The sequence below is a fragment of the Alexandromys fortis genome, unplaced genomic scaffold (assembly GCF_014885135.2).
Source record: "Alexandromys fortis isolate MF-2015 unplaced genomic scaffold, M_Fortis_MF-2015_v1.1 scaffold_117, whole genome shotgun sequence".
In the NCBI taxonomy this organism is placed as follows: domain Eukaryota; kingdom Metazoa; phylum Chordata; class Mammalia; order Rodentia; family Cricetidae; genus Alexandromys; species Alexandromys fortis.
In genome coordinates this window covers 1,307,179-1,319,373 of record NW_026068015.1, presented here as the reverse complement: position 1 = coordinate 1,319,373, position 12,195 = coordinate 1,307,179, and the positions used below count along the sequence as shown (strand labels likewise).

The following is a 12,195-nucleotide window of genomic DNA, read 5'->3' as shown; positions in this document are numbered from 1 at the left end:
CCTGTAAGTTACTTAAACATCTAGAAGAAAACATTAAAATATATATTATAGAAAAATTCCCCAGAAAAATATAGCTTTTAGTAGGTTTAAACTAAAACTAAACTTTGAAAACAATTTGTGCTAGAAGTCAAAACTAGTTTATTTTGTGACAGAGACATGTATACAACATAAATTTAATGCAGTTTGCATGGCAACACAAGAGTGACTTCTATATTTATGCTTTCAGATAACATGAGATATAAATATAAATATATGCTGTAATCATAGTGAGATGTTCACAAAACTCAAAGCTTGAATGTATCCAGTTTTGTCAGCAAAGCTTACTCATCAACATTTCTAAATGTTAGAACAGGTTCTTCCAATAGTTCTCCCCTTTACTTTTTAGCAGAGGGGAGTAGAAGCAATTCAACAAAACACAAATTTTAGAGCTATGCTTAAGAAAAACTGTTATTTACATCAGCTTTACAAAATCATATATGATTTCTGGAGGGATATCGGTTTTAAAACATCTTACAAACCTATCAGCAAGTATTTTACATTAAGAAAAAAAACCACTAACTTTGAATTAAATTACTTGCATTGCCTACACTGAAGCCCAAGAGCTAAAACATTATGGTAAAATTGTTTACAAAGTTGGAGGTATTTTTACATGCCTGAATGTAAAAATGTTTGGCCTTAGGTTATTGCAAACCTAATAACTTTATTAAGTTGTAAATAAATAAATTAGAATTTTCTTAAAAACAAATTATCCTATTATTATTATAGTTATATTATATTATAAATTATAGTATTCTTATGCACATTTTCATGTATCTTAAAATTCACCAAGTTAGAAATGTTGCTGTAAAAATGTTAATAGGACTTCTTTATGCCACTTGGTGCCTGGAATTATCTTTTTCAGGTCAACAAGGTGTTTGGGAATGTTTAGAACAAGTGATGATCAAAGAAGAGCCCAATTCTATGCAGTCACCACGGGACACCACAGCAGAGGTAAATAAGCTATGAAAGTCTGAAAACCAGTAAAGAAGATAAAAATGGTCTTATATAGTTACTTACATCACAGCCTAGAAGTTCAGTCTGCGTGGATTTATCTACTCGTGAAGCAAAAGCCTTCTGTAAATGTTGCACTTTTTCCTGCAAAGTGGAAAAAGAAAATTACAATAATGGTAAGCCATGTGCTTCTATGCTAATATTTTCTACTTACTAAAATTTGATTAATCTCTAATTCATGAATCTCTTTCTGTGTGTGTGTGTGCCCTCAATTATCATAATGTTTTTGAACGAGTGCAAATATTTATAGCTTAGTTTTTGGTCACAGCCATCCCAAGGGGCCATCTTTTCACCTAGTCTAAGAGTAACTGTGGTGCTTTGGATAAGAGCTAGCCCGCATATTGCAGGTATTTGAACACTACTGCTAAAGTGTGTGTTGTAATTCTGCAGCACTGACACACATTTGTAGGTTGGGTAGAGAATGTTCTGCCACCTCAGATAAGAAGAGAAAGATGTATTATATGGGGACCAACTTAAAGTAGAAATGGGTGTGACATGGGGCTTTTGAGGGGGGCAATAACTCATAAATACCTGAAGTCAGAAATTGCTACAATGATGGGCCTAAATAGATAGAAGTTCAAAAATTGTTTATAGAGATAGTCAGGAAAGAAACAGTGAAGAATGAAGCCAGTGGAGTCAGGTCAGGAAAGAAAGTACAGATGTGCCAAAGGATGAGACCAGAGTGGCAAGGCCAAACCAGACAGGACAGAAACATGCACAAATGATTCCAAGTTAGTTTCTTTCCCAAAATGCTATTTTGCAATTGCAAGGTCAGAAACCCATTTGAGATAAATCACAACACACTGATTTCAACTTTTCAGTGACCTTATATTATGCATAAGATGAAATCAGAACAAAGTAACACAGAGGAGAGGGGCATCTGGCAATAAGTTCTTAGGCACCTATGAGGGTATTTTTTTTTTGTCTCTCTAATCCCCTAAGCAAACACAATTTCCCTAGCCCCTCTGGGAGATAGTGGAAGGTTAAATTGATTCAATTTCTCAGAGGCAACTTTTACAAATAAAATAATTGTAAATGTGATTATGTAATTGACTTTAGGGTTTCCTTTCCAAGAAATGAACAACTTGATATTTCTTAATTAAAACACAGAGGTTGGTTTGTTCTTATTTACAATTAAGAAAAATAAAATGTGTGCATAATTTAGAGACACATGGCACATGTTTGTAAAGAGTCAAGAAGAGATAAAGAAGATGCCTCCTGATTTATATTTGCTAATGCTTAAGCTACTAAAGTATGTTGATTTGAGGTAATGTGTACTATTGCTACTGTGTACAAATATTTTTCATAGGCAAACCTCTTAGCAATTAAATTGTATATTAGAATATGACACTGTTGTATAGTAAAAGATAACTTTTATCATAAAAAATAACTGCATATAAGAAAAAATACAGTTTCTGAACTGATGGAGAGCATTTAACTGCATTTACATTTTCTTTCCTACTGTAATCTTTACCACTATAATTATCAGTACTTACAGCAGATACAAATGGGATACAGGCTAGATGTCAGGCCATGAAGCAAATAATATGCACAATTTATGGATATAATGATTATTTTAAAATATTATTGTCACTTAAGTACATAAAACAGACACTGAGTTAAAGATAACACAAGACAGTAAGTAGAACAGAAAATTTAAACCTTCCTCTGTCTTCAACCTTAGTGTTCTTATGTATAAAGATGTCCCAACTCTGAAACACTATGAAGAGAAGTTTTTGTCTCTATGTCGTATGTTCGAGAAAACATACAAATAAATAGTTCCTGTAGTCATTGTACAACAGTCATTGCAGGGGGATAACAAACTATTCTTGAGGTCCACATGATTATATTCTTTTTAGATTTTACTAGGCTTTGGTTGTCTGCGGAAGGAACTTAAGATGGCTTTAGATTTACCCATTAATTTTCTGTAAAGGTTACAAGTTCACAGAATACCTACTGACAAATATATGATAAGTAATGTATTTTAGAGCAGGACTCAGGAGTGAAGGATAAGGTTATTATTGAATTATAACACAAATTTCGAGAAAAAGCAATGTGGCAAAGTAAACATGTAAAAGACAAATTTTGAGAAGGCATGAAATTCCTCTAATAGCCATGATAATTAATGACAGCAGAATATTCTGAGACTACTCTATTTGTCTTAAGTGTCATATTCAAGCACAGACATATTGGGGGTGGGGACATGTGTATGTGAGTGATATAACAGACATTAATAGACTGGACATCTACAGCATATTCAATCCATAAACAAATTCTAATTTCACATGTTGGCATCATCCCCACATGTCCTGTTTTAGGTTAGATATGCAACATTCACATCACCCGTAACTCCAATGCCAGGAGATCCAACCATCTCTTCTGACCTCTGCAGGCACCAGAAATGTACTGAGTACACAGGCATACATACAGGCAAAGCATTTATATACACAAAGTAGGTAAATAAAAAAACTTAAAACACAGTTGTATGAGCTGGCGGTGGTGGCGCACGCCTTTAATCCCAGCACTCAGGAGGCAGAGGCAGGCGGATCTCTGTGAGTTCGAGACCAGCCTGGTCTACAGGACTAGTTCCAGGACAGGCTCCAAAGCCACAGAAAAACCCTGTCTCAAAAAAAAAAAAAAAAAAAAAAAAAAAAAAAAAAAAAAAAAAAAAAAAAAAAAAAAAAAAAAAAAAAAAAAAAAAAAAAAACAGTTGTATGTAATGTTTCAATATACAAATAGCAAACACACTTGGAAAAAGATCTTGAAACACTCTTGTACTCAAAAAAAAAAAAAACAAACAGAAAAACTCAAGGAATAAAACTAAGGTAGTTACTATGGAAACCCTAAGATGAAAATTGTAAAACTCTTAAGACAGAGACTGGGTAAGACACTAGAAGATAGAAAGATTTCCTATGCTTATGGATTAGTAGAACTCATATAGTAAAAAAATGAACATCCTACCAAAAGCACAATTTAAAGATTCAATGCAAACCCAAGTCAATCAAAATACACCAACATTTTCACATAAGTAATAAAAATAAGTCCTCAAGTACATATAAAATCACACACACATACACACTCCAGATAACTAAAGGATTCCTAAGTAAAAATAATAATGATTATTATATCAAATTTCAAGCTAAGTTTGAAAGCTATAGTAATAAAAACAGCATGGTACTGGCACAAAGAGAGACAAGCAGATCAGCGGAAGAAAATAGAAGACTCAAACATGAGTAATCTAAATTACAGCTGTATGATAGATATTTGGCAAAGATGGCAAAAAACCTACAGTGGAGAAAAAGAGGACATATTCAAAGAACAGTGCTAGAAAAACTGAATGCCCACAACAACTTATAAGCAGCACATTAATTAAAATGGAAAGATCATGAATTTGAGAGGGATTGAATGGGTACACAGCAAGAGTCGCTGGAGAGGAGATGCAGAAGTAATGAAAATAGGGCTGGAGAGATGGCTCAGCGGTTAAGAGTATTGCCTGCTCTTCCAAAGGTCCTGAGTTCAGTTCCCAGCAACCACATGGTGGCTCACAACCATCTGTAATGAGGTCTGGTGCCCTCTTCAGGCATACACACAGACAGAATATTGTATACATAATAAATTAATAAATAAATAAATATTAAAAAAGAAGTAATGAAAATACAATCCTCATGTATGACATTTTCAAAACTAAATTTAAAAAGGAGTAAATTTAGTGGAAAAAAGTCTAATTTACTTTGTTTTATATTTTTATTTTATCACTTAAAAATATCAATCCATATTCCTACTTCCTCCCTTCCTCCCACTCCTTCCCTTCCTCCCACTCCCTTCACAGACCCTCCCACCCCACTCCCTCCAATCTTAAAAGAGGGCAATGCACCCCACCCTGTAGAAAGTCCAAGGCCCTTCCTACTACATCTAGGTTGAGCAAGGTATACATCCAAAGAGAATAGGATCCCAAGAAGCCAGTACATGCAGCAGACACAAATACCAGTGTCACTATCAGTGGCCCCTCAGTCTGCCCCAACTGTCAACCCCCTTCAGAGGGACTTGTTTGTTCCCATGCTCATTCACTCCTAGTCCAGTTGAAGTTGGTGAGCTACCATTAACTCAAGCAAATTGTCTCAATGGATGAACCCCTCATGGTCTTGAATTCCTTGCTGATACTCCCACTCCCTCCACTTTTCAACTGGATCTTGAGAACTCAGTCCAGTGCTCAGATGTGGGTCATTGCCTCTGTTTCCATTTGTTGTTGGATGAAGATTTTATGGTGATATTTAAGATAATCATCAGCCTGACTACAGGGCAAGTCCAGTTCAGACACCCTCTCCTCTATTGCTTAGGGTCTTAGCTGGGGTCATCCTTGAGGATGCCTGGGCATTTTTCTAGAGCCGGGTTTCTTGATAACCCCATAACGGCTCACTTAATCAAGGTATCTCTTTCCTTCCTCTGATATCTGTCTGTCCTCCATCTCAACTATCCCATTCCTTCAAGTTTTCCTCACATCACCCTTCTTTCTCCCCTTCTTTTTACTGCCTGCCTCCATGCTCCCATTTTTTTTTGGTCTGTTTCCAGTTTCAAGGTGGATCTATATGTTTTTCTTTGGGTTCACCTTATTACTTAGCTTCTCTAGGATCATGAACTATAGGTTCAATGTTTATGACTAGTATCCACTTATGAGTGAGTACATACCATATTCGGGTTTTTTTTTTTGGGGGGTCTGAGTTATCTCACTCAGGATAGTGTTTTCTAATTCCATCCATTTGCATGAAAAATTCAAGTGTCATTGTTTTTTCACCCCTGAGTAGTACTCTAATGTGAAGATGTGCCACACTTTCTTTACCCATTGTTCGGTTGAGGAGCATCTAGGTTGTTTCCAGTTTCTGGCTGTTACAAATGTTACAAATGTTCTGCTATGAACATAGTTGAACAAATGCTTTTGTAGTATGATTAAGCATCTTTTGGGTATATTCCCAAGCGTGGTAGTGCTGGATGCTGAGGTAGATTGATTCCCAGTTTTATGAGAAACCACCACACTTATTTCCAAAGTGGTTGCACAAATTTGCATTCCCACCAGCAATGGATGAGTGTTCCCCTTGCTCCACATCCTCTCCAGTATAAGCTATCATTAGTTATTTTATCTTAGCCATTCTGACAGGTGTAAGATGGTATCCCAGAGTTGTTTTGATTTGCATTTCCCTGATTGGTGTGGGAGAATTGTCTGTATTCTGTCGATTGTGTTTTAAATAAACACTGATTGGCCAGTAGCCAGGCAGGAAGTATAAGCGGGACAACCAGACAGGAAGTAGAGGTGGGGCAATGAGAACAGGAGAATTCTAGGAAGGAGGAAGCCCATTCCTCCACAGTACTTTCCAGACACTGAAGAAGCAAGGTGTGTCCTACCCCGTTGAAAAAGGTACTGAGCCCTGTGGCTATCGTAGATAAGAATAATGTGTTAATATTAGTTATAAGAGCTAATAAGAAGCCTGGTAATGGGCCAATCAGTTTATAACTTATGGAGATCTCTGTGTGATTTTCTTTGGGGCTTACTAGCTGTGGGAACTGGGCAGGACAGAAACCCCAACAAGCAGGCTCTCGTGTACACCTGAGAAAATTGAACATGTCCTTAAGTATCTTTTGGCCATTTGAAATTCTTCTGTTAATAATTCTCTGTTTAGTTTAGTATACCACTTTTTAATTGGGTTATTTAGAATTTTAATGTCTAATTTCTAAAGTTCTTTATATATTTTGGAGATCAGTCCTTTGTCTGATGTGGGGTTAGTGAAGCTTTTTTTCCCATTCAGTAGGCTGCCTTTTTGTCTTATTGACTGTGTCCTTTGCTTTACAGAAGCTTCTCAGTTTTAGGAGGTCCTAAAATAAAATATACATTTATTTATTGTTGCTCTCATTGTCTGTGCTACTAGGGTTATATTTAGGAAGTGGTCTCCTGTGCCCATGCATTGAAGGTTACTTCCCACTTTCTCCTATATCAGGTTCAGTGTGTTTGGGTTTATTTTGAGATCTTTAATCCATTTTGGCTTGAATTTTGTGCATGGTGGCAGATATGGATCTACTTTCATTTTTCTACAGGTTGACTTAGTTATGCCAAAACCATTTGTTGAAGATGCTTTCTTTTTTCCAATGTATAATTTTAGCTTCTTTGTCAAAAATCAGGTGTTTATAGAGGTGTGAATTAATATACAGGTCTTCAATTTGATTCCATTGCTCAATGTCTCTGTTTTTATGCCAATACCAAGCTGTATTCATTACTGTAGCTCTGTAATAGAGCTTAATGTCAGGGATGGTATTGCCTCCTGCAATTCATTTATTGTACAGGATTGTTTTGGCTATCCTGGGGTTTTTGTTTTTCCATATGAAGTTGATTTTTTTTTCAAGATCTGTGAAATTATTTTGGGATTTTGATGGGGATTGCATTGAATCTATAGATTGGACCTGGTCAGGCATTGTGCAGACATTCAGAGACCATGGATGCTAGTCCAGACTACTATACCCAGAAAAACTTTCCATCACCATATATGTGAAAACAAGATATTCCACGACAGAACCAGATTTAGTCAATACGTAGTCACAAAACCAGCCCTATACAAAGTACTAGAAGGAAAATTCCAACCCAAGGAAGTTAGCTACAAATAAAAACACAGACAATAGATGATCTCAGAGCAGCAAATAAAATCCTTCCCAAAGAAGGGAAAAATGCACACAACAACATCACAAACAACAAAAACTAAAATAACAGAAACTAGTAATCACTGGTCATTAATATCAATCTGTCTAAATTCACCTATAAAAAGACACAGGCTAAGAGAATGGATATGAAAACAGGATCCAGCATTCTGCTATTTAAAAGAGACACACCTCAACCTCAAAGACAGACACTACCTCAGAGTAAAGGGTTGGGAAAAGGTTTTCCAATCAAATGGACCTAAGAAACAAGCAGATGTGGCTATTCTACTATCTAACAAAATTGATTTCATACTAAAATCAATCAGAAGAGATGGAAAAGGACACTTTATACTCATACAGGAACAATTCATCAAGATGAAGTCTCGATCCTGAATATCTATGTGCCAATTCAAGAGAATCCACATATGTAAAATAAACATTACTAAAACTTAAGTCGCACATCAAACCTCACACACTAATATATTTCAGCACCCCTCTCTCAACAATGAACAGGTTAAACAGACAAATACTTAACAGAGATATAAGAGAACTAACAGATATAATGAATCAAATGGACTTAACAGACATCTATAGAACATTCCACCCAAACAAGAAAGAATATACCTTCTTCTCACCACTTCATGGAACCTTCTCTAAAATTGATCACCTTCTTGGTAACAAAGCAAACATCCACAGATACAAAAAAAGAATTGGAGTAATCCACTGTGTCTTATCAGATCACCATGGAGTAAAGTTAGTAAAGAATTCAACAACAATACTACTCCCAGGAAGCCTACAAACTCATGAAAACTAAAAAGTAAACCACTAAACCACTCCTAGGTCAAGAAAGAAATAAAGAAAGAAATTAAAACCTTCCTTAAATTCAATGAAAATGAAAGCACAACATATCCAAACCTATGGGACACTATGTTTTATTTTTTTTTACATTTAAATTTCTTTAACAGTTTATGTCTATTCAATGCCTGAGGAAGAAAAACGGTACTACAGAAGTATATTTTTTCATGGCTTATGAGATAATTAAGTCACATGTCACTGAAGCAGCACTGTGAAAGGCAACTAACTATCATAGAATGAGATACTAGGAAGAGATATGGAAAATACAGCAAAACTTTTCTTTAAGGAAACTTAAAAAAAAATAAAACTAGACCTAACTCTCCACATGTACAAAATCCAACTCAAAAGTTGTCAAGCACTTGGTGCTGGCTTAGCAGGTGAGGGCACTGGTTGTTCTTCTAGAGAACTAAGCTTTAATGCCCCGTCATTTACAACCATCTATAACACTAAATCCAGAGGATTCCATGCCCTTTTCTGGCCTTTGCAGGCACCAGACACACAAATACATGCAGTCAAAACACTCATACACATAAAATAAAAGATAATAAAATAAGATTTTAAATGTTTCTATGAACTTAAATGTTAGACCCAAAACTATCAAGTGAAGAGAAGAAAACATAAAATGCTTCGAAATAGTGAAATGGACCATGATGATCTGAAGAAGACCCTCGGAGGACAAAAAAAAAAAAAAAAAAAAAAAGATATCACAGACAAAGAGGATTGCATCAAACTATGAAGTTTTAGTACAGCGACCATGGTGGGATGCATGGGAGATTCAGATGATAGCCGCTGCACACTACTGCATAACTGGAGGCTAAAGAACAAGAAGCCATTGTTGTCATCCCTCATTTACAGAAGAGAGTTTGGCAAAGAATAGGTTTAGATTAGGAAAACTTATTTCTAAAACATTTAAAGAACATAAAATCTGCTATAACATAGTATGGGTCTAACAGCATGAATCTACAGCTTATAATGATGGAAATAAAATACTGTTAATTAACAGGAAGGGAGCATAAAGGCTAACTTTTAACATGGAAATGTAATGTAATTCATTATAACAAAATTCACACAGTGTAGTAGTTCGAGTTTATTCTATAAAATAAGTGGGTCAATGGAATTTGAACATCATCATGTATTGGATTTTGATGCCAATAATAGGATTCATTTACGTAAAACAAAAGCAAAACCAAGAGAGAAAATCACCAGATTTCTGAACAATGTCAAAGCCAGGGATGAGCACAGGGAGGCAAAGTCAAAAACTGAACAGCTTATGTTAATTATTCTTATACCCCCTTTAGTGAGCATTTATCAGTGCAAACTTTCTCAGAAATAGAAGGAGTATAGCTGCCAAGTAAACAAACATCCTTAGGTGTAGCTGCCAAAGACAGAGAACAACATTTTAGTGACAACCAGTCATAAAACAGCAACTTCCTTGATGCTCAAAGCTAGTCATGTTGTGTTTCAACACATGAGCAGTGTAGGGCTGACCTACACTGACCCTGAAGACCTAGTAAAACTGGACATCTCGGATGAGCAAAGTCTAATGAATAAGATCAGGGAAAACAGAGCCTGGCAGACAAGCATCAGAGAGGAGAGGACTGCTGTCAACAACTGTGCCTCAGGCTACATCAGGGGAGGTTAGGAGCTCCTGAATGCAAAGCCTCTGAAGTTTGACTGCCCACCAGGTATATAATAGTCACCATGACCTTCAACTGTGAGGAATGGTCCCTTCATGTCTTCTATTTCCTTTTTCCTCAAGGCTGCTTAAATTACTTTGCTAATAAATGACTGGGAGGAAAAAAAAAAAAAAGATTTGAAAGCCTTTTCTCCATTCTTGCTAGTCTGTCTTTCTTTCTTTCTTTCTTTCTTTCTTTCTTTCTTTCTTTCTTTCTTTCTTTTATTTTGTTTGCTTTTATTTTTTCAGAGAGTAGTGCCACAGCTTTGGCTTCTGTGAGTGTAGAACAAACAGCCCCACTCAGTATCTTTACCTTGTTTTCCCATTTGGAATGCAAAACTGTCAGTGAAGAAAAGTAAAGAGAATAATAGGAGCTGTTTTGTAATCACCAGCAGTGAACACCAGAATTTAGATAAGTCTTAGTATTAGTTGTATTGCCCTTTGAGTTAGGGAGGTTTCTTCACATGCTTGTGCCTATGTGGACAGGATTCTGTGAGGCCAAAGAAGGTGAGAAAAAAGTCAAGTCTTTCCTCTTGACTATACCCTAAATATCCAGAACACTGGGACCATTGACATCTGTCTGGATCAGTCTTGAGGAGTCTGGAAGATACAGACTTGATGGACTGATTAGGTAACTCACACACATACTCAGGCTCTGAAGGAAGATCCCAGTGTATACTAGGTTGGGCTGGACCCAAGCCTAGGGTTCTCCATATAGTTAACTTCCTAGACAGAATGCTATAGTGTAATAAGTAAATAAATTCATATTTAAAATCTGCAATTTGAACATGGTTTTTCAAATAATGAGCTGATGGAGAAAGGACATTGGTTAATTATAATAAAGAAACTGCCTTGGCCCATTTTATTGGTTAGAACATAGAAGGGTGGAGTAAACAGAGAGAATGCTGGGAGAAAGAAGCTTAGTCAGAGAGTCGCCATGATTCTCCCACTCCAGACAGATGCAGGTTAAGATCCTCCCTGGTAAGCCACCTCGTGGGCTACACAGAATATTAGAAATGGGTTAGGTCAATATCTAAGAGCTAGCCAATAAGAGGCTACAGATAACGGGCCAGGCAGTGCTTAAAAAAATACAGTTTCCATGTAATTATTTCGGGGCATAACCTAGCCATGCGGGCGGCCAGGTGCCGGGGACGCAGCCCTGCCACTCCTGTTGCTACAATGAGCAAACCACAGTTCGTAAAATAGGATAGAGCACCACTGATTCACCAGTTTTAAAATGTTTGATTTCTGAACCCAATAGAGTTTTCTTCTGTGAGCACCAATCATGATACTAAGCTGGAACTCACACATTTGCAGATGAAATGCCTCCAGTTTGGGTTTGCTTCACCAGAAAAGTAGTGTGGGGATTTAACAGGTTCAGGAAGAGGTGAGGATAGCAATTGCAATTTTGTTTTAGTGAAAACAACAGAAAACAATGGATCAAAACTGTAAAGACAAACAGAGGAAGTATCAGATCAATAAGCATCTGAAAATTTTTATTTTCATTGGATTTTATGGTTACTGTATTAAGAAACCTCCTGGAGCGCACTGCAGTGAGATGGCTTTGTAGTTGTTGATTTTTACCATATGCCCAGCTAAGCACATTGCACAGAACATTTGAAAACTATGAACAGATTGTCTACAGCAGGTCACACAGGATGAAGGCCTACCTATCTATCTTTAAGAACAGTTTGGCATGCTTCATTGAAGCAGTAGCTTGATCTATAAAGTTCGAGAGTGAGGATGATTAGAGATTGGAAATATCAGGAATATTTGCAGCCCAGAAGAAGACATATAGTGTTCTAAATGAGAAGTGTGGACTTTGCTCTGTAGCGTGATGATATGAACCAAATGCATGCTTTCTACTCAGTGCAAATATCATTATTATAGACCCGAAGTTGTTAGATATGCCTCAACCTCTTACACATTTGTGAACA

At 36.5% G+C, this 12,195-nt stretch overlaps 1 protein-coding gene across 3 annotated transcripts in view; it reads right to left on the bottom strand.

The window, feature by feature from the left end:
• The window catches only part of Ccser1 (coiled-coil serine rich protein 1), a 1,153,064-nt gene that overhangs the window by 538,109 nt on the left and 602,760 nt on the right, over positions 1-12,195 (bottom strand). For all 3 annotated transcript variants that reach the window (XM_050162333.1, XM_050162332.1, XM_050162334.1), the window contains one exon: positions 1,057-1,134. In XM_050162333.1, the coding sequence (XP_050018290.1) occupies positions 1,057-1,134 (78 nt within the window). The remainder of the gene's footprint in view (positions 1-1,056; positions 1,135-12,195) is intronic.